The 25585-nt window shown below is 40.5% G+C and overlaps 1 protein-coding gene across 2 annotated transcripts; it reads right to left on the bottom strand.

The window, feature by feature from the left end:
• Positions 1–502: 502 nt before the first annotated feature.
• On the bottom strand, positions 503–25585 carry LOC128738688 (acyl-CoA Delta-9 desaturase). Of its 2 annotated transcripts, none has more exons than XM_053834011.1 (7): positions 25291–25585; positions 2075–2432; positions 1874–2004; positions 1588–1793; positions 1339–1524; positions 1091–1266; positions 503–1019 (listed from the first exon to the last, which is right to left on the bottom strand). In XM_053834011.1, exons 2-7 carry the CDS (start codon positions 2349–2351, stop codon positions 856–858), a joined length of 1140 nt encoding a protein of 379 aa, XP_053689986.1. In that variant the 5' UTR covers positions 2352–2432; positions 25291–25585; the 3' UTR covers positions 503–855. The 2 variants fall into 2 exon arrangements, with proteins under 2 accessions (XP_053689986.1, XP_053689994.1); XM_053834019.1 differs by lacking the exon at positions 25291–25585 and adding an exon at positions 25119–25184.

The raw sequence follows: 25585 nt of genomic DNA, 5'->3' as shown, positions 1-25585 counted from the left end.
GTCCCACAAGTCTATTCACTACGACACTGCTATTGCTTTGTGGACTGTAATGACAGTCCGTGTAATGACGACGCGTTGATTGGTAACCCTATCCTTCGTTTTTAGTCTGGCGTAGATTGCCTTCGCCGTTGATATACTGTTTCAGCAGAAAAAATCGACTGGTAGTGGTTATGGAGTAGTAATATTCTATATTTCGAGAATTTCTTGAAAATAGCCTTCCTTGCCCAAAACTGCATACCAAGTGATGCTAGTTAAGATTCTTTGGATTTCCCTGAAATCTGTGCGGGGCGGTACTGCTCTCATAGGATCAATTTTTGAAATATTATTTTCTTTTTTTACTTCTCAGAAAAGCACCAAAAGTATCTTCAAGTGATGCGAAGAAAGTAAATAATGTTGTCGAAAGACCAAACCAAACTCTCCTGTGATTTATGAAAGTAATCAAAGTTAAGAAGCGAGTTTTTGCAGTTCGGATTCTTCAAATAACTAAGTGCCGGGTACTGAATGGCAATAATTTGTTGCGTTTTTATTGTAACTGTAAAATGTTCGTTTAACTTATCTGCAAATTATGATGCTATCTCTCAATGTAATTAAACGCCGACAATGATGGAATAGCAACTAATCCAAGTAACAAATACTCAATGGAAGCGTTAGTTTTTAACTCAATGAAAAAGTGTGTAAACGCCTCTGAACACCAATAAATGTTATTGACAATGTGCGCTTCTCTGTCTAGTACTAAAAATCAAAGCGCTTAACAAATATTATAGTTTCTTCGTCTCTCACTTCTAAAGCCAATTATCAATGGTAAAAATGTTTGAAAAACACTAATCCGTCACTTATCTATCTATCACTGTCACGTTACTCCTGTCGTTTTATAATGTCATCGAGATCCTCCGGTAGGATATCCTTATCGCCGAAGCCCCAAACCGCATCCTTGTGTGCAAATTCGTCACTTAGAAAGCGTGTCCCATCGCCGTACTTCGCCGCTCGTCGTTCGATAATCTCCGGCGAAACGGACTTTCCTATAAAGAAAAACAAATCGGACTGTAGCTAAAAAATCAAACCTCCAATCGTCCTGCGGTTTGCTGCTCACGTTCATAAGCCCACCCAATTCGGGCGAATGCATCGATGAAACCGGTGGTTACATTAAACATGTAACCCTTCAGTTCGCCTGTTTTGTAATCCCACGGAAACACGTGGTGATAGTTGTGCCATCCTTCGCCCATGGCAGCGATCGAAACCGACAAATTCTCCACCGGGCTAATGTTCCTATAACAAAAAAAAAAAAAACGATAGACGGGTGAAATCTTCCGAGAAAAATTAGCTCCGGAAAACTCATACTTATCGTAAGGTCGATTGCCGAACATGTGAGCCACACTATTCACGAAGAAGGCAATATTGAGCGTGGTGGTAAATCGCATCGTAAAGCACACCCAAAAAGACACCCACAAGCTTTCGCCCCAGTAGTAATATGGCACTAGCACCGGGAAACCGATTACCAACAGGACGAACAGTGGCAGGTAGTATCTGAAACGTTGAACCAGAGTTGAAGGGGTTAATTTTGAACATTATTCTACCATCATAACTCACTTCTTTTGCCACATCACAATTGGATCAGCTTCCAAATCGCTCATGTCGATGATCTTTCGCTTGGCAACTACATCCGGATGGGGAGTAAGGAATACCCAACCGACATGGGCAAAGAAAAATCCTCGCTTCGCGTTGTGCGGGTCGGAGTCCGTTTCCGAATACTTGTGGTGCACCCGGTGATCGTGAGCCCATGTGTAGGCATCACGCTGTAACAAACAGGAAGAAAGCGCAGTGGTGAATGTTTGTGTGTGTTGTAGTCTAACGGCAGGCGTTTTGGTTAACGTACCTGTCCGCAAATGGTGAATAGGAACATCAGTACTAGGCGTAGGGGCCATTTGGCTTTGTACGATTTATGAGACCAAAGGCGATGAGCGCCGGCAGTAATTCCGAAACCGGAACCCCATATCAGCAGCAGTGCTAGAATTTGGGAACGAGAAATAAGAGCTCATTACAATTGATAGGCTTGATATCGCGTTGAAATACTTACTCCACACGACGGTGTAGAATTTCGTTTGCAGTGTTACCAGCTGCCAGACGCCCATCAGGAATCCTAAATGCAGAAACAGCTGTGCGAAGAAATCTGGCCAGCGGATTTCCGGTTGAAATTCGAGTGGTTCCGCAGTGGGATGTTTGGACTGTATTTGGTTGTTGTTCCCATCGCTTTTGTTGACTAGATTGCTGTTAGTGGGGCGCCGCTGTCGTTCCGAGTCCAACTGGCAGATGTCGGTTGGGGGCGCTACCGCACTGGTATTGTTCGGAGCCATTTCGGTTAGTGGCCGTTTGATTGTTCCGTTTTAAGTTGACTAGCTCGGTGGCAGACCGCGGTACAAATCGATATCGAACCGCTGTAAAGGAGATTATCGTATAAATCAACCGAGCAGGTGTGGGCGCAACTAATGTAAACACATTTGTCGTAATTGCCGGCACCCTTCACAGTCACGAGGGGCCGATGATATCAGCTGATACACGGGACTACGACTGACCCAGTCGGGAATGAATTTCTCTTTCCGCCCGGCTGGAATGGTTTGCGTTTGCGGGAAGGAAAAGCGGGTGGAAAAGCGGAACTGGGAAGTCAAGTCACATCGGTGATGTTGACTGGTGGAAGAATGACTGAGTCACGCAAATGGTTGCCGCCGCCGGCGAGTCATCAGGTGTCAATCAACTGCGTGCACCGTGGCTGTAGCTATTATCATGTTACATTCAGTACCATACGCGATTGTAACAAATTAGTTTGAGCTGATTCGAACATAGCCTTGAATTAGATATTGTTTAACTGCTCTAGGAGGTGCAATCGAATTGTGGGATTGTACGGATAATAATAATGTGCGTCTGGTAATGAGGCAGAACATCCACATAGCGAAGTGTGATTGTTATTTTTCATTCCTATGAATGAATTAGCTCTTATCATGTTTCAAACAATCGATAACTTGTCCAATAGTCTCTTCTGGTAAAAATAATACTTGTACAACAAAATGATAGGAACATAAATCACTACTCGTCTGCATTATCGCAATCTTATCAGTCAGTATATTGTCCTGTGAATGAACACCTGCCTGAATTGATAAATATTTTTATCATCAATTGTAAATTTTTACTCCACAATAACAATGACAAATATAATTGTGGACATCGAGCATAGCATATTTAGAATGGGTAGCAATTGAAATTGCCCAGTCTATCATAATTCATAAATATGTTATATGTACACTAAAAATTAAGTCCATTTCCACGCCATTATCCTCTTTTCCATAGCTTAAATCCTAAAGCGAGCTACTACAATTTTCCGAAAAATCTAACGTGCTCGCTCAAGTTTTCTTAACCAAATTAGAATACATGTTTTTCGAAATCATATTTAGATATATTTTATGCACAATAAGGGGTACTTGACTACGGAGCGGTATTTTGAAATTTCGTGTTGTCAATTTTCTACGCATACATCACGAATTATCTTATCTTATCTAACGACCATGTGCAGTCGTTAATCGGTAGTTTTTCAACCATAACTCAACTCAGGAACAACAAAAAAGTGCTATCGTAAAATTTTTATCGCTACAGTATTAGGAATTGACAAAGATTGACACAGCTTTTCCGTCTTTGCCACGGAGTTTTCCACCAAAGCATTGGTGGAAATGTTCCTTGTCCGAGAAAACGGATAGTCTCCGTTCGAGTTGTTTTGGGAATATATGAAATCACAATTTATTTAAATACTGTTTTCCTTCATAAGTCTCTTAACCCTCTACATGTCCTTGCTTCGACTGGACATATAGTTACTAATATTGGAACGATACAGAGAAGATTAGCACAAGCGAGTGGTCGTGGGTTCGAATCATAGTAAAATCAGGCCATAGCATGGTTTTTTTTCTCACGCCTCTCAGGAACGAGTAAGTAAAGTAGAGCAAGCTTTGAAGGAAGGGTAAAATCCGCATTACACACAAGCACGCATAATATTAGAAAGCATATCGCTCAGTTAAAAGAAACGAAGTGGGGGTCATACAGCAAAAACCCTTGCGATATCACAATAGATCAACGTACTGGTCGCAGTGATGAGTCCACACATAAAAAAATCAGAGGGGTTGTGCACAAGATACGACCGCATAGGTGACGTAGGACCACGTAAGTTTCTTTGTAGTGGTGACAGTAGGATGTATCCATGTATACCGTGCCTGCGGGTAATTCCGCGCAGCACATTATTCCTCGCTCTCATCCTAAAAAAACAATTTTTCAACAGTAAATTTCACTAAAATATCATTAATAAGTATACTATCATGGTATACCATGTTCCTTTATTGTTTTTGTTAAAAACTGACAACTTTTGCTTCGTTAGTCTGGCCAAACAAAAGGCTATTTCATTGCACGCTGACCAAAACGTGATTTCCGAATGTTTTCTTAACAATTATTCTAAGCGGCGGTCTAAATTATTGGAAGGTTTTTTTCGCTCCAAAAAGTATTTTTTATTATGAATTTGTGCTACACAGGTACATAGATGTACATTTAACTGTTTTATGGGAATAGTTATGAATAACTCATTTTTCTATTTGTTTTGTTTAAGATTTGTTGTGAGCGGAATTAAGAGCAGGTAAATTAGTGTGCATTACTCTTCAGAAAACTTTGTAGACACGTTGACAAAAGTCAAATAAGGTTGTTTAGTACGGAAATCTTCGAAAATGTTCAGGATTCCGGTCAGTACCTTACGGAATGAAAAGCATCAAATGCACAGAGATCCAAAACTAGTGAACCAAAACGTGCGCACTAGAGTTTTGAGTAGGAAATGTTGGTTTTAGGTTTGTAGAACCTTTGCAAGAGTTTTTTGAGATTAAAAGATCTATCGTTTGGTGGAATTCAACTTTTGATTAATCCCCCTACAAGTGAAATAAAAAACTCATTTTTCTTCAGTTTCAATATAACACATTGATGTGTTCTGCGAAGTTTAAGAGCCTATTATTATAAAAAAAATTGCTGAAGACAGTAATCTTCTATCTCTTCAGTAAAGATAGAAAAATCCTATTTCTTATATATGAATCGTTAAAATCAATTTTTCTATTTTAGCTCTTTTTGTAGTTGTTGTATAATTTTTCCATGCTCTATAAAGTTGTACAAATAGTAAAAATACACAATTTTGTTAAATAGTATAACTCTATCGTTGCTTGTTTATGAGCTGTAGAACTTTTAATATAAAAAATACCCCAATTTTGACCCCGAATTGGTCGACTATCGGCAGCCGGCAGCTAAGTAAAAGTAATTGTAAGTAATCAGATGAACCAGATGAATATATATGAAAAATGCTATAAAATCCAGAAGGTTTCATTCGTAACCGTCTGCCGATACATACTAGTTGAGTAAATCGGGGTCGAAATTGCATTTTTTTATATTAAAAGTTCTACAGCTCCTAAACAAGCAAAGATAGAGATATACTATATTTAACATAGTTGTGTATTTTAACTATTTGTACAACTTTGTAGAACTTGGAAAAGTCATACAGCAACTACAAAAAGGGCTAAAACAGAGTAACTTTTGAGTTTAACGATTTTTTCAATCTTCAGATTTTTCTATCTTCGCAGAAGAGATAGAAGGTTACTGTCTTCAGCATAATTTCTTATAATAATATGCTCTAAAACTTTGCAGAACACATCAATGTGTAATATGGAAAATGACGAAAAATATATTTTTTATTTTACTTTTAGGGGGATTAATCAAAAGTTGAATTCCACCAAAGGATAGAGCTATCAATTTTAAGCAACACTTGCAAAGGTTTCACAAACACTTTTTCCACTCAAAATTCAAGTGCGCACGTTTTTTAGTTTTGGACCAATGTGAAATGGCATAATTTCAGGATCACAAACGAGAATAAAACTCTAAACTATCGAGTTACGCTGAACGCGTTTAATACCTTTTCAACAATTGTAAATATGTGTGACAGAAAAATAAAGAAGCAAATCTTAGTGATCAATCTAATTATTATCACTAAGCTAATTTTAGAATGAAGCGATCGTGTAATGTATCTACTGCCTAGAGGCTCCAAGTAAATGTATCCAAACATTTTAGCTTGAGCCATTTCCCGGCTTCTATGCAGTTTTAATCTATTAACGTTGATGATGTTAATTAATTAATGTTTTTAATGAATTAATGTTTATTTATTATTTGGTATGTGATGGGAATTGTAATTATGTATTTTTGTGAAGATGATGGGGTTTTTATGCCTACGTGAGGATGGCCTCAGCTTGGCTTTTCCCCATCCAACCATTGCTCCATGTAGACCTATTAGGTCGGATGGATAGAAAATTAATAAATAAATAAATAATAAATGAATGCAGCCCATTTCTTATTTAGTTGTTGCCATGTGTTATTATTAGTACGCTTTCTTATTATGCTCCAAGATATTATGTACATGCTTGTCTGAGTTGCTAAGTCTGTTTGTCTATGGTCCCAGTTTCTACCAGACATCCGGACCTAAAATGTACTCGTTTCAATTTTAGACTAATTTTGCGTATGGACTTTTTCTAGACTTTGTGTATGTGATTATTACGATAGAAATATAGTGCGCGCAATTATATACGCGTCTAAGCGGAATTATAATCAAGTCATGAATTAGTGCGCGGATTTACACAGATCATAACATTGTCTGCGCCTTAAGTGCGCGGAATTACCAGCAGTCACGAAATAATACGATTCTTCATCTATACAAGCTACATACGTAACGTGTATCAAAGTAGTAACATTGTATACATAGCATGGTCCTGAACCACGATGAAATACCACTCCAAGTGACCAGCTGCAAGTGACGTGGGATGCTTCTGGTCATTTTGTTGTCGCGTGCAGCATATTTCCTGCCAATTCCAGAACTTCAGCAGCCAGATATTTCATCACGGCAGCGAAACGAGTGCTCCAGCTCCAACACACGCTCAGCATACCTTTCTTTCCTCAGCAGCCGATAAACACGACCGACCGGGAACTGGCAACGTGCACGAGTCGAGCGTGACTTTAGTTTGCCCTGGCAAACGATGTTGGCAGTAGCTCAGCTAGCGTTTGAATTTGAATAATGATGTTCGCCGGCTTACCTCGAGTTATGTCCCAGAGCAAGCGACAAGAATCGGCCACACCTATTTTTCATGGTCCTTCATTCTACCATGTACGTAACATAAAATAGAGCATTTCAATTTCAGTCTGAACAAAAGAGCAGAGTTACCAGTGAGCCGTTTTGTGAGCCGTGAGTGCTGCCAAAGAAAAATTACGTTACGTATTATTACTGTAGCATTGGTGATGGATAAATTTGTGTTGTTAAATAAAACCGAGTGAAAAGCCCTAAGTTCCAAGTTTCCTAGGTTCCATCAATTACCGAAAACCGTTCTTCGAAGTACGAACAAATTCTCATATGAAGATGCAAAAGATGTTACTAAAACTATTTCATTTTATTAAATCCATGGTTTTATGTATTTTGACACTTGATCGAATACATTTACTTGGAGCTGGAATATTTGTTGGCGGCTTTGGTACCTTCCTAGACGTCCGACTTAACCAGCAGCAACAAGCGAACAGAAGCGCGAGTGGTGATCGGTTAAAATTATTTGATAAGAAGCGAACAATTAGAATCAATCAAATTAAATAGAATTAAAATCAATGAGCGAAAATTCCTCAAATCTTCATGAACATTATGTTTCGTCCTTAAAAGAACATTTTCTCGACGTGGTATGTTCTGCCCACAAATGCAAAATTGGCTAATATGCCACGAACATGACATTGAGAAAAATGCAATTTTATTACATTTGTGTGTTAAAGAGATGCTAAAGATATTAGCCAAATTTGTTGCAGGTCGTGTGTCTCCGAAAAGGCAGTTTTTTACCATCGGCTTCCGAAGGGACGTTGGTTGGGGTGTAAAATCCGTATATATTGTGTCTGGGCCTTAAATGCAGTAACCGCTCCTGCATTGAACGTCAAAACCGAACTGCGCCCTTCAGAAAATTGTACCCATCAGCCGCCATTATTACTCATGGAAACCTGGATAGCAACTTATCAAGCGCTTGTTCCATTAGTTTTAGCTATACAATAGTTGAATAAGCGACTCTCAAACAAAAATGTTTGCTGGGCAGGAGTTGCTGAATAAGAGGCTGTGCATCTCCGTGGTATCTATTTTATAGCTGCATGTATAAAATAGACCGCGAGGTTCTGGAACGCATTATCCAACCATTTACCATCCTTGAAAGGGGCTGAAAGAGCAACCATTGGCTAATGTAGTATTCCCTAGGCATCCTATACTAAGTAAGAGCACATTCGGGGACTCACACTTTTCGAGGGCAAATACCGTTTAGCTGGTCAATAAACTTTCACTTTCACCATTCGGTTTTACGTTAGCTAATTCTAAGTATTAGTTTTAGGTAACTAACTTCATGCAACTTCTCCGCTAACCTTCGAAACGGTGTGTTTACGATGTCTAGGCAGGGATCGGTAGTTGTTGGATAGACCGTACCAGATACGGTATTAGTAGCAAGTGGTTAATCGGGTGTTTCTGTCCGACCGAGCCTGACCACCGGCAGATGGCACGAATGTGTACGATGATGCTTCAAATGGATGAACACTTGTGTTAGTACACGCAGAAAAATGACGATAGTTTGAAACAACCATCCCCTGTTGTTGAGTTCAACTTGTATCATATTTTTGAATCAAAAAAATTTTTGTTTAAACTGAATTCCTACTCCTTTTGCTTCTACTAGATCGTTTATAAACCCAAAAGTACTTATTTTTGATTCTACATTTTTTTTTGATAGAGACTAGCAATTATTTGAAATAACAAACCTTATTGTTGAACTAAAAAGTCAAACAGTTAGAATCAAAAAAATATCTGGGTTAGCGTTCAGTCTACAATATTTTTTGTTGAATTTATACAGAATTTTTTTGCATTTGCAATTTTTTTTCTGCGTGTACACTTTTACGTAGGGTTTGGTACAATAATTTTATTGAAGCTTATAATCAGTTTAGCAATGTATCATTTACCATTGGTGGTCTTCTGCTTCGTGTCGCTACCCGGTCAACATTGTTACATAACATTAACCAGATTGTTACATAACTGTGTTATGATGTGAGATTGTAGTTACGTAACCTGGGAGTAACAGGATGGTTGAAATTTCCCACTTTTTTACATAACATTGTTACATTACAATGTAACATTGCGAGAAGGTTTATGTAACATTGCGATAACATTAAAGCAATGTATCGTAACGTCACATAATTGCCATTGGTATGTAACAATCCCATTATTTCTGTTATGTAACAATATAAATGTTTTTGTAACATCACAAAAAATACTTAACTGTAACACCTCGATAATACTTAGGTAATCTAATTTCGCTTTAACACCTATATTTCAACAACTGAACATTTCTGTATTATTTTCAAACTTCCTTACCCTGTTTTATGGTACAAGTTTTCACTTTCGTACGTTATTCAACCGTTATTTTGCTTCGCTTTTCGTCTTCTAACTTATTACATTCGTCTTCTAACTTCTAACTTATCTTTACAATCTTTCGTGTCGTCTCTTTGGTGGTTGTCATCCGAATGGCTCTTTTCCTAACCTTATCTGCCTTCCAAGTCCAGCACTTTTCGACGGGACCGATGACTCAGCTTCGCCTAAGTTTGCCAGGTTTCATCTAAACTTTTTTCGGAGATAACTATATGTAACGTGGAAAGGCTTTTGGCGAAGGTTATGTGTGGGACTGGACTATAGGGTTTGTTACCTTAAAGTTTTTGTAACATCGTTACAATTGTCAAGAAAACATTTAGCAAAAAATACGAGAGAAGATAAGAAAGCAAACAAAAATTAATGCTGTCCTTTTAATTCTACTAGCATGTTATTATCTAATGATAAATAAGTATTTCGATCTCGACGTGAGGTCTTGATCAGTATCAATAACTTGGGCTGTTTTTGTTATCTGACGCAACTGCTTTCCGATTCTGTGGTATTTTTTAGAAATTTAGCAGAGGCGGATGGATAAAACGGTAACGCTTAAGTGTGGAATGGGGTATAGGACTCTCATTTCCCTACCCTGAACGTTTTCGTCTACTTTTCCGTCGTAGCGACGCATTAGAACTTACTCTGCTGCCGCGAATTGCATTTAAGATACAAGTTAAGTTAGGAAAGTTCCTAACTAAACTCGTATTCGAGATTCTGCTAAGACGCCCACCGTAATAACTTTTAATGCATTCAAAATATTACTGAGCATCGTAGCATATTACTACGTCGTACGAGTAAACGTAGAAAAATTACTATTTTTCATTTCTTTCCTAAAAATGAGTTTTTGTGATTTTGCTGGTTGTTTTGAATATGACGAAGATAATTTGCTGATTCCTCATCGTAAGCACTAAATATTTTGAGCCACTACTGGTTACTACTACTTCAAGCTACTTACACTTTTTTGAGGGAGTTAGATATATGTCTATACATGTAAATTTTTGTAAACAATTGCTCTCTTTTCACGATAGACGAAAGATTATTTTGTACTATGACGAAGCAAAGTTTCCGTATGACGAACTGACGCAAGAGCATGAAAGATTGTTTCAGTAAAAACGTTAGTTCCAATATATTTCATCTGTCTAAATGAATGTATATCTACTGGTAAAAGGTCTAAAATCTATACCCTACCAAAAACATGCGTACTTTCACATATAATTCCTTTAAAAACTCGAAATAAAGTATGGAGCGTGGTAAGTTTGGCGAGAGAGGGTCTGCCACTTTATGTAATTTCACGCTACGAATATTTTTATTTGAAATTTACTTACCATCGATTAAATTTTTGGCAAGACTGTAAAATCAACCAGAAACGATGCAGGCATCCCTATAAAAAATTTGCCCTTCTGTCTGTTGACCCAACCAACGAATCAAATAGGCTAATTGGATCGAGATTGTGGCCTTTCAACTAAAATTCTGTTGTTTTCCCCATTTTCTGCTATACAAATGTGGGACAGTTTGAACTATGATAATCGGTGAATATGAATGTCTGTTGTGCGTTGTGCCTAATAAATTAGATCGATTCAGCTCAGCAACTCCTAGCTAGAGTGACTGTATACAGAGTGGCGACAATGTCAAAATTGGAATGATAATTATCTGTCAGTGTCATTCCAATCGAGCAGACGACCTATCCAACGCGTATGCAGGAAAGAGAAAGAAAAACCTTGGAAAAACCGCATTGCATACATTTGGGATGACTTGTCGCCACTCTGTATATAGTCACTCTACTCCTAGCAAAGCTAGGAAGATTAAAATAGCATTCCGAAACCAATTCTGTCGATCGCTCGTTAGTAGCAAATATTCATTCAAACTTCAAACGATGACTATCACCATCGAGTACCATCATGAGCAGCTTGTATGGTTAAAAGTTCGCTGCGGTGACTAATGGTGTTAGCAAACATTAGCCAATATGGACAAAGTTCCCCGCACCGGCAGAGTAGGTTGACTCCACTGCTGACGTCGACCGGACCAGACAAACAAACGGTCTTATCGCAAAAGATTGCTTGATACAACCATGTTCTACATCTAGTGTAAATAAAACACGTCTGCACGCATACAATAAGCTGACTTTTACTAACGTTTATTGTTCTTGTAACTCTCTGGAAAAGAGGAGTTGTCAAAGGACTTGCTTAAGCGAGCATTCGAAAACGTGTGATTAAGGTATTTGCTCTTTCTAATATTTCTAGTTCTTCGTTATGAAATACTTCGGCCAATTTTATGATACCAATTGGGATGAAATAGCTCAAAGATAACAAAAACGCTCGTTTAACAAAACAATGAAACGTACTTGTTGAACTTTGGTTGATATTTGGTAGCAAGATAACTAGGAGACAGACAGCATTTTAGCACAAGTAGTTAACTTCTAAACGGCCGACGGTATATGGTTTAAGAAGAACTTTTGTTGCTGTTGCCTTGGTTTGCTCTGCCATCAGGCCAACCTTTGACATAAGAAGCAACATTCCTTTGATATTAATTAGGTAATATTCCTTTCCATGCAAACGGTCGGTTGGTCAAATGTTTATATTACTTAAAAGTAACACAATTATCCTCTTTGAAGTAAACTGAACCGTCAATATTAAAAATACCCTACTCTCTGAATTTTATTGTCATTGGCGTAATAAAATTGTTAATCGCCACCGAAAAAAATAAGTCACCATTTGGCAATAGCACGTGTAGGCGAAACCGCTCCGGTTGCGGCATGACTAACACACATTAGTATTCCTTCCGAGTTTTTATGCAAGTAAGTACAATATAACCCATTATTGTTACTCCACCGTGACAGAACCCATAGCCGGCTGGGTTTGCTCGGTAGGCCAAATCGAAAACGACAACGACAATCCAACAAACATCACGTCCTTCGCGGTGGCATTCGGTCAGGCATTTGTTTACATGTTTCATAACGATGCACCGCCGGCCGTCAACACTGTTACTAACTGCACTGTCAACCAATCAAACTGGGCGCCTGACATTCTCGCACGTGAGCTACTAAACTCGCACACCAATCTAAGTGGGCCAATCATAATTTTTACAACCAAATGACAGCAATCCGGCCCTCATGGCAGTCGTCCCGAGCCGCTTCCGGTGCGTAGCTCAGCAACCACTAACTGCACACATAAAATTAACCAGTTATTTTGGCAAAAGTGAAAATAAAATTCTAGTCTGGATCACTCATCAATCATCAATATCAGTGATTGGCGCACATACCTAGACATGTGTCTGGGAATTTTGCAGCAAAGCAAACACACTCCATCCGGGAAACCGATCCCACCACCACACCGAGCGGGGAGTGACATATCCATCACCGTTAATTGCAACAAGATTTGAGTTATTACTTTACTTTCTAATACTCGTGGAACTGAGTTGGTAGGTAGTACCTATCTACCAAAGAGGAAGATTTAATTTATTTTTAGTTAATGTGCTGCGACATGAAATCGACAGTCAAAATAAAAAAATAAATCAAAAACATTACCGGTCACGGAACATGATACCCGGCGGTCCAATCGGCAATGAAGTTTCGATGTAGATTCTATCAATTGATGCTAATTGGTGTTAATAGATATGCTACTGGATGCCTTGGAGAGGCGACCGCACCGATAGTCAAGCAAATTGGTAACCAGCTTCGCTATATTTTTTTTCTAATTTTGCGCAGGATGACAAAGTACCTACTATTCGGTGGCAGCAAATGCCTGTCACACTTTGCAGTATCGGAACCAGTGTGCGCGATGCCTGCGATACTGAAGCTTGTTCTCTTGTATGTTAGGAATTATTTTGGCTGGAGAAAAGGGCGTTATGATCAAAGCTTGGTCGATTTAAACTTGCTGCCTTATTTTATTCATACATTTAAAAAAGCTGATTGGTTGGCACTTTTAAGCGAGCTTCTAAGCCCTGCCTCTGAAATTTTACAAACAAGCTAGACATATGCTGCAACACAATTGTTCCGTGCTGTTTTGGCCGGATCGCCGGAAACAATTAAATGATTTGACGCCAACAACTTGCGGATGACACCTAAGGACAAGACTCATTCCAACACGCCAGGGCTTCACTTAATCGAGAAAAATTAGGCCGTCGTCAAACTGCTGCGTATTCCTTTTAATAAATCCCAGTATATACTACGTCTTACTGGAAGGTAGCTGGTATAATCATTTCAAAAAATCTATCTCGAAAAGTGGTCAGGCTTTGAGCACTAACAACTTAGCGAGATTCCAGATCGATTAACAAAATTTTTGCACCAATCGATCGGAAAATCTTCAACGCGTCGACCCAAATAAAGGAAACTATTGATACCGGAGGTTTTCTTTGTTTGTTTAGTTGGCCTTACGGCTTATGACAAGGCCTGCATAACATAATTCCTTCATATAATTCGGTCCATGGCGGCTGGTGGTCAGTTCCGCGGGCTCCACCTGGTCTTGGTACCTCGCTCGCAAAAAGCATTTTTGTATGATAGTTGTTCGGCATTCTAGCAACCGTATCCGTCCAACTTTAACCACTTTCTAAACACAGGGTTCGCCATTCTAAAGATGCGGAAGTTCGTGGGTCATTCTTCGAATCCATACACCGTTATCCTGCACACTGCCAAAGATGGACCTTAGCACCCGCCATTCGAAAGCTCTGGGTACTCGCAGGTCCTTTTCTAACAGTGTCCACGTTTCATGCCCGTGGAGGACAATCGATCTAATTAGCGTTTTTTACAGTGTGCACATTGCACGCGGGCTCAGATTGTTCGAACGCAAGTGTTTGTAGAGTTCGTCGGAGGCCCGACTTATGCTGATAATACGCCTTTTAATCTCACGGCTGGTATTGTAGTCCTCTGTTGTCAGTGAGCCAAGGTATACGAACTTGTCAACTACCTTAAACTCATTCCCGTCGATTACCACGGTGCTACCTAAGCGGGTCCTGCCGCGCTCGGTCCCGCCGACCAGCATATTCCTCGTTTTAGATGCATTTACCTTCAACCCAATCTTATTTGCTTCGCGTTTTATTCTGATACTACTGATCTTCTACCGCCTCTAATGTTCTGCTGACAGCATCCACGTCATCGGCAAAGCAGATAAGTTCGCTCGTCGCAGTGAAATATGGAATAGCAGGCAGGAAAGACTAATTGCTTATCGAAGTCCCCCGGGAGATTCGAATAGGTCCGACGACCCGAGATCCTCATACGGCACTGTATCTCATACATCGTAGCCATGATAAGTCTAGCTGCTTTCGTCTAGAATTTTTTGTAGCTTTTGTCGGTTTACACTATCATATGCGGCTTTGAAATCAACGAACAGGTGATGCGTGGGGACTCGGAATTCGCTGCCTTTCTGCAGCATCTGCAGCATCTGCTGCAGGGTGAAGATTTGGTCCTTTGAGACCGAAGCTCTATGAACACGGCCTGATGGCTTTCCACAAATCTATTGGCTATTGACGATCGTCGAAGGAAGATGGCTCGGTAAGCATTTTCTAGGTGGCATTTATGATAGTGATCGATCGGTAGTTCCCACAATCCAGCTTATCGCCCTTCTTGTAGATAGGGCCAATAGCCCCGTCTTTTCACTCCTCCAGTAGTCGTTCCGTATCCCAAATCATGACAATCAATTGATGCAAACAGCTGGCCAACTTGTCCAGGTCCATATTAATAAGTTTCGCTCTAATGCCATTCTTTCCCGCTGCTTTGTTGTCCTTCAGCCGCTGGATGGGGGTGGCAAATCTCCGTTGCTTGCTACACAAATGTGGTCACTTCCTCCGCTATCACGGTCTCCCACCTGCACGCCATTCAGGTGTCCGTCGTAGTGCTTCTTCCACCTTGCGATCACCGCACGGTCGTCAGGCAAACTCTGCACATTTCGGCCCGCGGCACAAAGCCTTTGCGAGATTCGTTGAGTCTTTGATAGCACTTCCGTGTGTCGGGAAAGCGGTACAGCTGCTCGAGTTCTCCTCGCACTCCTTCTCCTCCTGGTAGCGCTTCTTCTCCTTGAAGAGTCGGACTTGCTGTCTTCGTTTCTGTTTGTATCGCTCCACATTCTGACTTTCTCACCCAATATCTGCTAGCACTCTTCGTCAAACCATTCGTTACGTCGATTTGATGCCACACGGCGTAAGACGTTCTCCGCTACGTTGTTAATAACTGTTTTTACGGCATTCCAACAGCCCTGGCTTCATCTAGCTCACCCTCTTCCGGCAGTGCAGTTTCGAGAGATAACGCGCAGCTTTCGGTGACATTCGGTTGGTTCAGTCTCGCTAGATTATACCGTGGCCCAAGCTATACGGTACACGATTAAACGACGGATGCCACGGTCATGCGGGTTGGAGTCGACCGGAAGGAGGTGGAAAGTAAAGACCTGTTTGTTGAAGCAATCAGCGCAGAGAGCAACCGCTCGAACCTGAGTGCCCGTGAGCTGACCAACGTCCTAGTACGGGCATGTGACACCATTATGCCTAGGACGCGAAACCATCGCTCTGCTCCGTTCCAGATGCCACAGGGTGAGAAGGCAAGGGCAGAGGGTTCGAATCGAAGCAGATGTCGAAGCGCGTGGGGTCGAGCTTGGAGCGGCCAGGTTAGCGCTCAACAAAGAGGTTAGACGTGGCAAGAAATCCTGTTTTGGGGAGCTATGCCACGATGCGGATTTGAACCCCTGGAGTGGTGCTTACCAAGTGGTGATGAAAAAAATGACGGGTGCATCTACTCTGCAGCAAACCTGCTCCCAGAAGCTGAGTCATAGTGGAAGGGCTTTTCCCGCAACACGATCCAGTGTGGTGACCCCCACCCCGTACGGTCAATCAAATGATATCCTCATTTTGGTCCTAATGAGAAACTCGTCGTAATTGCCAGGGGTTTAAAAACGAAGAAGGCTCCCGGACCTGACGGCATTCCAAACGAGGCACTCAAAGCGGTGATCCAAGCATATCCCGATGTTTAGAGAAACGCTTCAGAACTGCCTAGAACTTCTAGGCTAGAAGTATGCGAATTTCCAGACAAATAGAAACTCCAAAGATTGGTACTGCTACCGAAGTCGGGGAAACCACCTGGTGATCCCTCGTCGTACAGGCCAATTTGCCTACTGGACATGTTAGGCAAATTACTAGAGCGGGTAATCCTAAACAGGCTGACTCCTGTGGTGGAGAGTGATGTCGGGTTGGCAAGCACGCAATTTGGTTTCCCTTAGGGGAAGTCCACTGTAGTCGCCATCAAGTCCGTCATAGAGAGGGCCGAGAAGCCTATGAGACAGAAAAGACGAGGTGACAGGTATTGTGCCATAGTCACGATCGATGTCCAAAACGCCTTTAGCAGTGACAGCTGGGGTGCAATCGCGCTAGCGCTGCATAGGATGAGGGTACCGGAACATCCAAGCAGGTTGCTTAAAAGTTACTTCGAGAACCGGACGCTAGTGTACGACACGGCTGATGGGGCGAAGAAATACAAAGTGACAGCGGGTGTTCCACAGGGCTTGATTCTCGACCCCACGCTCTGGAATGCCATGTACGATGGGGTACTGAGGCTCGAACTGGCCACTGGGATTGCGAGATCACAGGCTTCCCCGATGATATCGTCCTAACAGTGGAACGCGAGTTTCTAGAAGCGGTGGAAATGCTAGCATCAGACGCTATAAGCATAACAGAGAGCTGGATGGCTGGCGTCAATCTACGATTGACCCACCATAAAACGGAAGCGGTGATGATCAGTAACCGCAAGGCGGCCTTAGAGGCCAAAATGATCGTTGGATGACAAGTGATTGTCTCCAAACGTAATGTGAAGTACCTGGGTACCTCGATGAAGTACCAACCACGTAGATTATGCTTGTGGTAAAGCGTCAACAGCGGTTACTGCGCTGTCCAAGATTATGTCGAACGGCTATGGATCTAGCAGCAGTAAGAGACACCTGATGGCCAGTGTTACCATGTCGGTGCTGAGGTACGGTGCCATACCTCAGTGAGGACATCGAGTGCCATAGGCAGAGGATCGTCAGGGGCGCTCGGGACAGGGTTAGGCTAGACTCTATTAGGCGGTGGCAGGCGAAATGAGACCACGCTGAACACGGCAGGTGGACCCATAGGCTAATCCAGAACATGTCGTCCTGGATTGGTAGAAGACATGGTGAGGTAAACTTGTTCCTTACTCGATTTTTGTCAGGTCATGGATGCTTTAAGAAGTATCTCCATACGCGTGGGCGGGTAGGGTTGCCTTTTCGCCCCGTTTGTACGGTAGCTGAGGACACGGCGGAGCATGTTTCACTGCCCGCGTTTCGAGGCTACTCGGCGTGTGATGCTTGCGGTCGTTGGAGAAGACACCAACGCCGACAACATCGTGTAGAGAATGTGTGCAGAGCAGCGCGCATGGGGCGCCGTCTTGTGACCCCCAGGGTCAACAAAATTAACATTTTCATGTTTAAACACTTGACTAAGAAAACATTTGTTAACGTTGTAAGTAATTATATGCGTAATGATGAAGATTGTTTAAATAATTGTAATGTTTTATAACAATAGTTGCTCCGATGATGAAGGCATAGTTCTTCGAAACGTCAGCTGAGCGTAAAATGAAGTTTTCGTAAGAAACCCGAGACCGAAAAGCCACATCTTTTAATAAAAAATCAACGGTCTATTATAATAATCATACAACTTAATTTATAACCGAACATTACAGCTGTACCGCACTTTTCCAACACAGATATCAAATTCGCCTAGGTTTAAACGTTTGTAATGATTCCAAGAGATGGGATGGGAATCGACTGAACTATCACTAACCTAGTAGCCACCCCGACCGGTGTATCTTAAAATCCGGATCACTGGAAGCGGAGGCAAGGCAAGTATAAACAGAGTCGGAGACGACAAACCTAAACCACTGATCACGATCCCATCCCATCCTTTATCGAATCTACCGCTCATCAATCAACCCCCATCTCTTTCAACAACTGCAGGTTTGCATCTCTGTGAGCTTTTCGCCCCACAGCATAAGCACAAATGTCAGTTGACGCTCTAAAGAATATTCCCGCAATTTTAAGGAGATCCGTAGGACGCCATCGCCGAGACTTTTAATTCTGAAGTGGACTGTGAGCGAGTCAAGACGTACCCAAAAGTACGGAAATAAGTTAGTCTGTTCTTTGTTTATAAAGGCTCCGCGAGTGCCAAAGTGCCGAAGGTACGTTAGACTGGTCGTCGTGGACCGTATCCATAATTTCAGCCACCCAGAAGAACCCGTGGGGGGAAGGCCACGGACGACCGCTAAAGAGCCGCGTTACCCGGGAACCGGAGCAGTGTCCACCGTGAGGTGTCCTGAGCCAACGGGATTGGTGGAGAAGGTGAGTCTGACCCGTTCTGCGATCCGAGCCTCTGCCTTTGCGGAAGGTGTGAATGGTGGCCGGATGCACCCATTAGGGGTTCATTATTGGGTGAACATAGCTTCACCGATCCCTATTTTGTTTCTTTACAGACCCGCCCTAACCTCATAGCTCTGCCGACACCATCGAGTGCTAAACAAAAGAGGGAGATTTACAATACCCTGAATAAAACAAAACTACTGGTCGTAAATATTGTTTTATTCCCGTAAGCGGGTCAATTCACGAAAATCCAGTTACACGTTTCGCAGTAAAGAATTTGCAATCTGTTGAGACAATGGACTAGTCATTTTTCTGGCACACTTCTCTAACACAGACATCAAACTGGACTAGGTTTAACCGCGTTCGAAAGACATTTGTTGGTACGAGAGGGCTGACAATTTTTGGAGTATTTCCCTAGCAAGGATATCAAAATGGTCTAGGTTTAATCGCGGTGCTAAGAAATCTTGTTGAAACGAGGAAACTTTGTCACTTGTTTTGACTTACTTCCTAAGCACAGATATCAAATTCGAATGGGCTTAGATCATCGTAAAGCATCTTCCAACCAATCACGAAGCGAGGATTAGGTCAATGTGACAATATTTCAGCAAAGAATAGTCACAAAGCTGCACTTCCGTATAACTAAATTCCTCTTCGGCTGGTCCGCGAAAACTAAACAATGTTTACCAACAAGCAAACAACCGTAGTGGCTTTCATAGTAACCGCAGTAACCACTCCTGCATTGACTGTCATAACCGAGCTGCGCCCTTCAGAAAGTTGTACCCATCAGCCGCCATTATCCTTCGTGGAAAGTTGGATTATTCCAACATATTTCGTTGCAATTGCTTATCCCAATCCCGCAAGGCAGCCGCAAAATCCCTTATGATATCACGAGAAACATTTTTATTTAAAAGTAGCTTATTCAACTAATGTAGGGTATTGTCGTTATCGTCGGGCCACTGTTATGGTCGGGCCATCACGATTTTACAGTTTTAGTAACTCATGATATCTATGATACAACCATTGTAAAACTTCTTACTGTGATAGCTAACTTTTCACAGTATTGCGAGTTTCAATCGTGTATTCAAAACACCCGTAGTGAATTCAGTGATTAAATCTTACAAAAAAAGTTTTCCAGGCGCAATGAACTTTTCTTCAAGAAATGATTCATGAAATGCAATTAACGAAATAAATTTTGAAAATGTAAGAAGTGTGTTGTGCTGCACACGAAGACTATAACAAAATCCCCTCCAGTAAGGTGTTTGGGAAGGCTAAGGTGAAATACTAGAAAAGCGCTATTTGTAAAGGTCGGGCCACTTGAGTGGTCTTGGTTGGGCCACCATAATTTTAAGCGCAGAAGCGCAATAATCGCTAGAGAATGTCAGTCACGTTTAATTTGACGAAATAAAGCAAAATTAATACGATAAAAACCTAGATTTTTGTTGTTTTTTTCATTGTAGTTGTACGCTTCGGAAAAGGCGATTGTAGCAATATTGATTTTACAAGATCGCCAAAATTTCGCAAAAATGCAACTAAAAATAGGGTATTTGTACCTATATGAGTCGCTGTTCACGGAATTCATTCTTTTCATGTCTCTATATAAAATTTCAATACATATGTCTTAGATTTTCTGCGGTGGCCCAACCTGCACAACATGGCCCGACTATGACAACATTTTTTGTCTTCACGTAAATGCCTATAACTTTTTTATTTTTCAAGCAATCAGTTCAAGACTTTCCGGAAATATATCTTATTCTTAGACCTTTGCAACGATGGATTTAGATTTCCAAAACTCCTTTTGAAACGAAAGTTATGGGTGGATTCCAAAACGTGGCCCAACCACGACGACACTCCCCTATAGCTGTACTAGCGGGCTTCCAGATACTAGGGTAGAGGATCCATATTTCGCCAGGAGCCATATTTCGCCAGTTTGATGAATCCAAATCTTTTTTTGTATATTTTTGGTCGACTTAAAAAATTATTTGACGAATTGGTAAAATTAAGGGCATATACTACCACAAATAATTATTGCCTTTCGCTTGTTATTAATTTATCATGTATTAATTACAATTTGAAAATACCATCTCATACTAAGTGTATATTTTTTTACAAAATGAAAACGAGAGGCGAAAATACTATTGGGGAAAAATGTACTCAAACTGTTTCATTATTCAATTATTCTTGACTAATATGATTCTATGTAAAATATTTCAGCTAATTTTATACCGGTTTCACTTTAAACTTTGGATAATTTTGAAAAATTCCCCAAAATTAAAGTGGCGAAATATGGTATCCATTTTTAGCCATGGATCCAAATTTCGCCACTTGATTTTTGTTAAAACCGTTTTCGTTGAATGGTCTCTAGTTATGTCATTTCTTTTATAAAATTGCAGAAATTAGAACAAAATCAATGAAAAAAAAGTTAGTTAACTAAATATCGAACATTTATATTGAATATTACAGTTTCCTTAACGGTACACCGTTTTAAAAGTGGATTAAGAGCAAGTGGATTTCGTGGATTGACTCCGTGCGCGTGGCGATAGCTCACAGATTTGATCAAAATCACTGACTTTTCATCCCTGATTTTAAGTCCTATTTCAAGTTCGATTCCATGTCTAATTTTAAGTCCAACATTAAATTCACGTTCGAGCCCAATTTTAAGTCAAATTACAAATAAAACTTAAAGTTCACGTTAGAAAGCTTCAATTTGAGTATAATCTAAAGTCCAATTTTATGTCTAGTTTCAAGTTTAATTTCAAGTCCACTGATGAACACAAGGTGGGACCCCTATTCCATCTTCTCTATATTATTGAATCTAAAAATTCGCGTTATGTAACTCGGAAGTTCGAAAGATTACGTAAAAATAGATCCGTCATCCTACTTGATTTTTTCAGGCTAAAATATGATTTTGAAAAGTCGGTGCTCTAAGCTCCACCTACTGTTTTTGTCAGGGTACACGACTCTTAGTTGCCCTCGAATGACTAGTAGTCTACGTTTCCTCTCAGAAGTGCTACTAATACCGTTTGAAAAGATAATTAAACAACACCAGTTGGAGTTTCAAATACCGTGAACGTACCATATGCTGCGCAGCTAAGACATTTCTATGATTCTTCCGCTGTTCTAAGTATTCTAGATTTAAATTAACAACGTGGATAGCAGCGACGCGTAGTGCTACGGTCAATAATATTTGTAAACAAATATGGGAATTATAAGTCGACCAAAAATTAAGCATCTTTTTCGTTTTATAAACTTATCCACCGTGCCTAATTCTGCGCATGTTTGCTCCTAATTCTGCGCACCCAAATAGTGAAAATAAATACTCCTGCCATGCTGTTTATGTCTTTATACGCTGGATACACACCAAAAAATCCGGCATTAGCCATTACTATAATTAAATCCATGATCCAGCCTTCTTGCGCTGTCCGGATGGCAAAGGAATATTGTTATCATTTTGATTGCCTCATTTTAAATATTTTATTCTCGATAACGTGAAGGGCAAATTGATCCGGGTTTTCTGCATACTGAACATTACACTTTAGACTAATACTAAAAATTGTGTATTCATATAGAAACCACTTCCCCACTTTCTGACATGAGGTTAGACTTAAAAAAATAGAAGACATGGTTTCATGAATTGGCGCTCGTAGGCTCGACACAGCACAGGGTTGCAATCAATGCAAGTTAAAGATTCCACTTGAATTTTCATGCCCCTATAACTAAGCCATTTGGGTGAGGTTGCGTATTCTTTCGCGATTTCTTCGTAGGATACATTACCGCGCAGAATTTGGAGCATGAATAAAAAATCTGTGCCTAAACCTGCGCATTATTGCATCGCATTTTCCTAACGAAAGCAATGCATGCAATCACTCTTTTTGCCTAATACATGACTAAAACTAATTATTCTTTTTAATTATGCTGGGTAATTTGATCATTGCAAAGAATTTCGATCATAAATTTGTTAATTTTCTAGAAGGACAATCTTAGCGTTGGTGCTAACGACGATGTTTTCTGCCATACAAAATACTTTTAGTTTCACGTTAAATTATTTCGTTCTCAAATATTATGGCCCGTTTGTGAATAATATTCAACAGACATTTATAAAAAAAAATAACGCAATGATCATAGTTATGCACAATGTTAAAAAATATTTATATAAAGAAAAATGCGCAGAACTAGGAGCGGTCACGGTAGTAATTATTAGAAGCAAGAAATTTAACTGGATAGAACATTAATGGAAGCATTTCATCGAATTTGTTTATTCAAAACAGGTTGCTTATCCACAGCAATTTTTCACAGTTTTAAGAACTTCCGAATATTTTCTTAAGAATAGTGTTATAAAACGTAAAATAACTAATTGTGAAAGTGCTTGGCTTCAAAGTGGTTGAGCCCTTCTCTGAGTTATCTGTGTTAAAACTTATGTTTGCGTTACTTTATCTTTAAGCTCAATCAAACACAACCATCGCATTCGTTTGTTCCACCGTGAGTCACCTAGTTCGTAGAATAGTGTTACATATATTGATAAGATAGAACATATCGTCGATTTACGGAGGCTATACCTAGTTGAGCAGAACCATGTAATAAAAAATTCCATTAAATCTAGCTCAATCGAAAGCTGACTGTTGGTCAGTCGGTCGGTTGGAAAGTAACACTTATTGCCACCCTGCGCGATACTCGTTAGTGTCACTATGTTTACAATTTTATGGAGCCCGAAGTCACTTCTTGGAAGTGTATATGTAGGGTTGGTCAAAAAGTTATTACGTTTGATTTGCAATTGGTATATCTTCACGGCCAACCTTACACTTGTGCCGCATCATTTTTGTTAGTTTTGTCTCTTTTAAAGGCTTTATTTGTGAAAATCAAACGAGTTGTATACAAGACACGACCGCATGGTTGACGTGCGACTACATTAGGCTTGCATATTGAATGATTTTGAAAATCTGACCTAACCCTTCTGAGATAATTTGGTGGCTCTGAAAATGGCCGTTTGATGATGGTGATTGCGATTTTCCGTCAGCAACGATGGACCAAAGCTTGCATTAACTCCGAACAAGTTTTGTCGTCAGCCTAGCTTCTCCCTAAAATGAGTGCAACGGCAATAACATGGAAATCGCTAAATTATCGACGCTCGCATTTTAAGATTTTTTGGAATGACCTTGCAATAAGACGTAGTCCCTTAAAGATTATCCATTTATTAGACATTCGTCGAACCTAGTTGATCGTTGAATGACACTTCACCTTTCCGGCATTGAATCAATTTCGCGTTTTTCGATCGACTTTCATGCTAATGTTAAAGTATAACAAACTTCCAATCAAAATGACTTTTCGAACAATCCGACACACGCACAGTTAGTGCTGATAAAATAAATAAATATCTTATTCGATCAAGCACAAACTTATTATGAAAATTAGTGGTCCTCCGATCCGAGCCGCCTTCCGTTGCAATTGGCGCTCATTCAAATCAACACCAGTCGGCCGGCAGTGTCCCCAAGGGGTCAATATTTACAATTTTCATTCTGAAAATGATTATGTGTGGCTTCACGGCTTCGGAGATGATGTAAGCAGTTCTCTCTGTTGCTGTTGTGATGTGATCACACATATGGCATGGCTGACCTAATATTTACCGTCTAGAATTTCGTCTTTGAAACTGTAAACTATCAGCAGAATTCCAGACCTTGTGAAATTGTTGCCATTTCGAAGTTGATAAGTTGGATACTGTTACGAAAGGTAAGCAGTTTATCTTCTACAGGGTTTGTTTGTCGAATGAGCAATTAATTCTTATAAAAAATGTTTCAAATCATTTTTTACTCTGAAGCACAACTGTTAAAATATCCTAAAAATATAACATAATTATGTTAAATTTGTTGATTTATCTCACTATTAGTAATCAGTTACTCGTTGCATCGTGACGAGTTAATCCAAGGCTCGCAGTAGTAGATTTTACGAGCCAGCGACCTACACTTACTATGGGGCCGCAATGCGTCGCATCACAGTCAGTCAGCGGTGTAAAAGAAAAACAAACATCTTTTTAGTTGATCACTGTTCAAACACAGGTGTATTATTGCCGGGGCGGAATACACCCCGGCTGGCACATGGAACGTGTGTTGTGGTAAGCCCTATTTCCGTTGGGTTTGCAATGCCAGCCGCTGATAAGACCGCCGCCGGCCATTTGAGTGCTATAGAATTTAATTTCTATTGACCCAGAGATTGTGGAAATTTTTTAAGGTACTATTGAGCGAGCAACATACCTGTGGCTTACAGGCCGTTAATGATCACCTAGCCGGAACAAACACAATTCATGATAGAATTTGTTGAATAATACTGATGCAGATTTCACTTACAAATTAATTCTGATTGAACAATACACCAACTTATGCAAAACGAAAACACCTAAAGTAAAATACTGAACATTAAAATTACCGCCTATCAAGTTGCAATAATTGTTCCAGCGTTGTTGAGTTTCGCGCGTGTGTAGAATTCGGCAACGACCTTGAGTTCAACAGCGCCCACTATCCGCTTCTGGACTGGACGATTAGTCATACACTGCTGCTGCTGATGCCACTAATGAACATGCTTGTATGGTAGAATCCCACAGCTCACTGGCAATTATTGTCACTACTGGCGTACTTATTAACTGGCTGAACTGATTGATAAAACGCCGGCACTTTTAGAGCCGGTCGTACTCACGCTCACGACCCGTTCGATCAACCGCCTG

This window comes from Sabethes cyaneus, chromosome 1, assembly GCF_943734655.1.
Source record: "Sabethes cyaneus chromosome 1, idSabCyanKW18_F2, whole genome shotgun sequence".
Lineage (NCBI taxonomy): Eukaryota > Metazoa > Arthropoda > Insecta > Diptera > Culicidae > Sabethes > Sabethes cyaneus.
The sequence above is the reverse complement of the archived record's forward strand: the minus strand, read 5'-3'. Positions and strand labels throughout refer to the sequence as shown.

What these genes read in the sequence shown, in the direction of transcription:
- LOC128738688 (XM_053834011.1), bottom strand. Translation starts at nt 2,351, where the DNA reads ATGGCTCCGAACAATACCAGTGCGGTAGCGCCCCCAACCGACATCTGC. An exon ending in ATTCTACACCGTCGTGTGGA is followed by an intron (nt 2,005 to 2,074) that starts GTAAGTATTTCA and finishes CCCAAATTCTAG; the next exon opens with CACTGCTGCTGATATGGGGT. An exon ending in GGCAATCGACCTTACGATAA is followed by an intron (nt 1,267 to 1,338) that starts GTATGAGTTTTC and finishes TTTTTGTTATAG; the next exon opens with GAACATTAGCCCGGTGGAGA.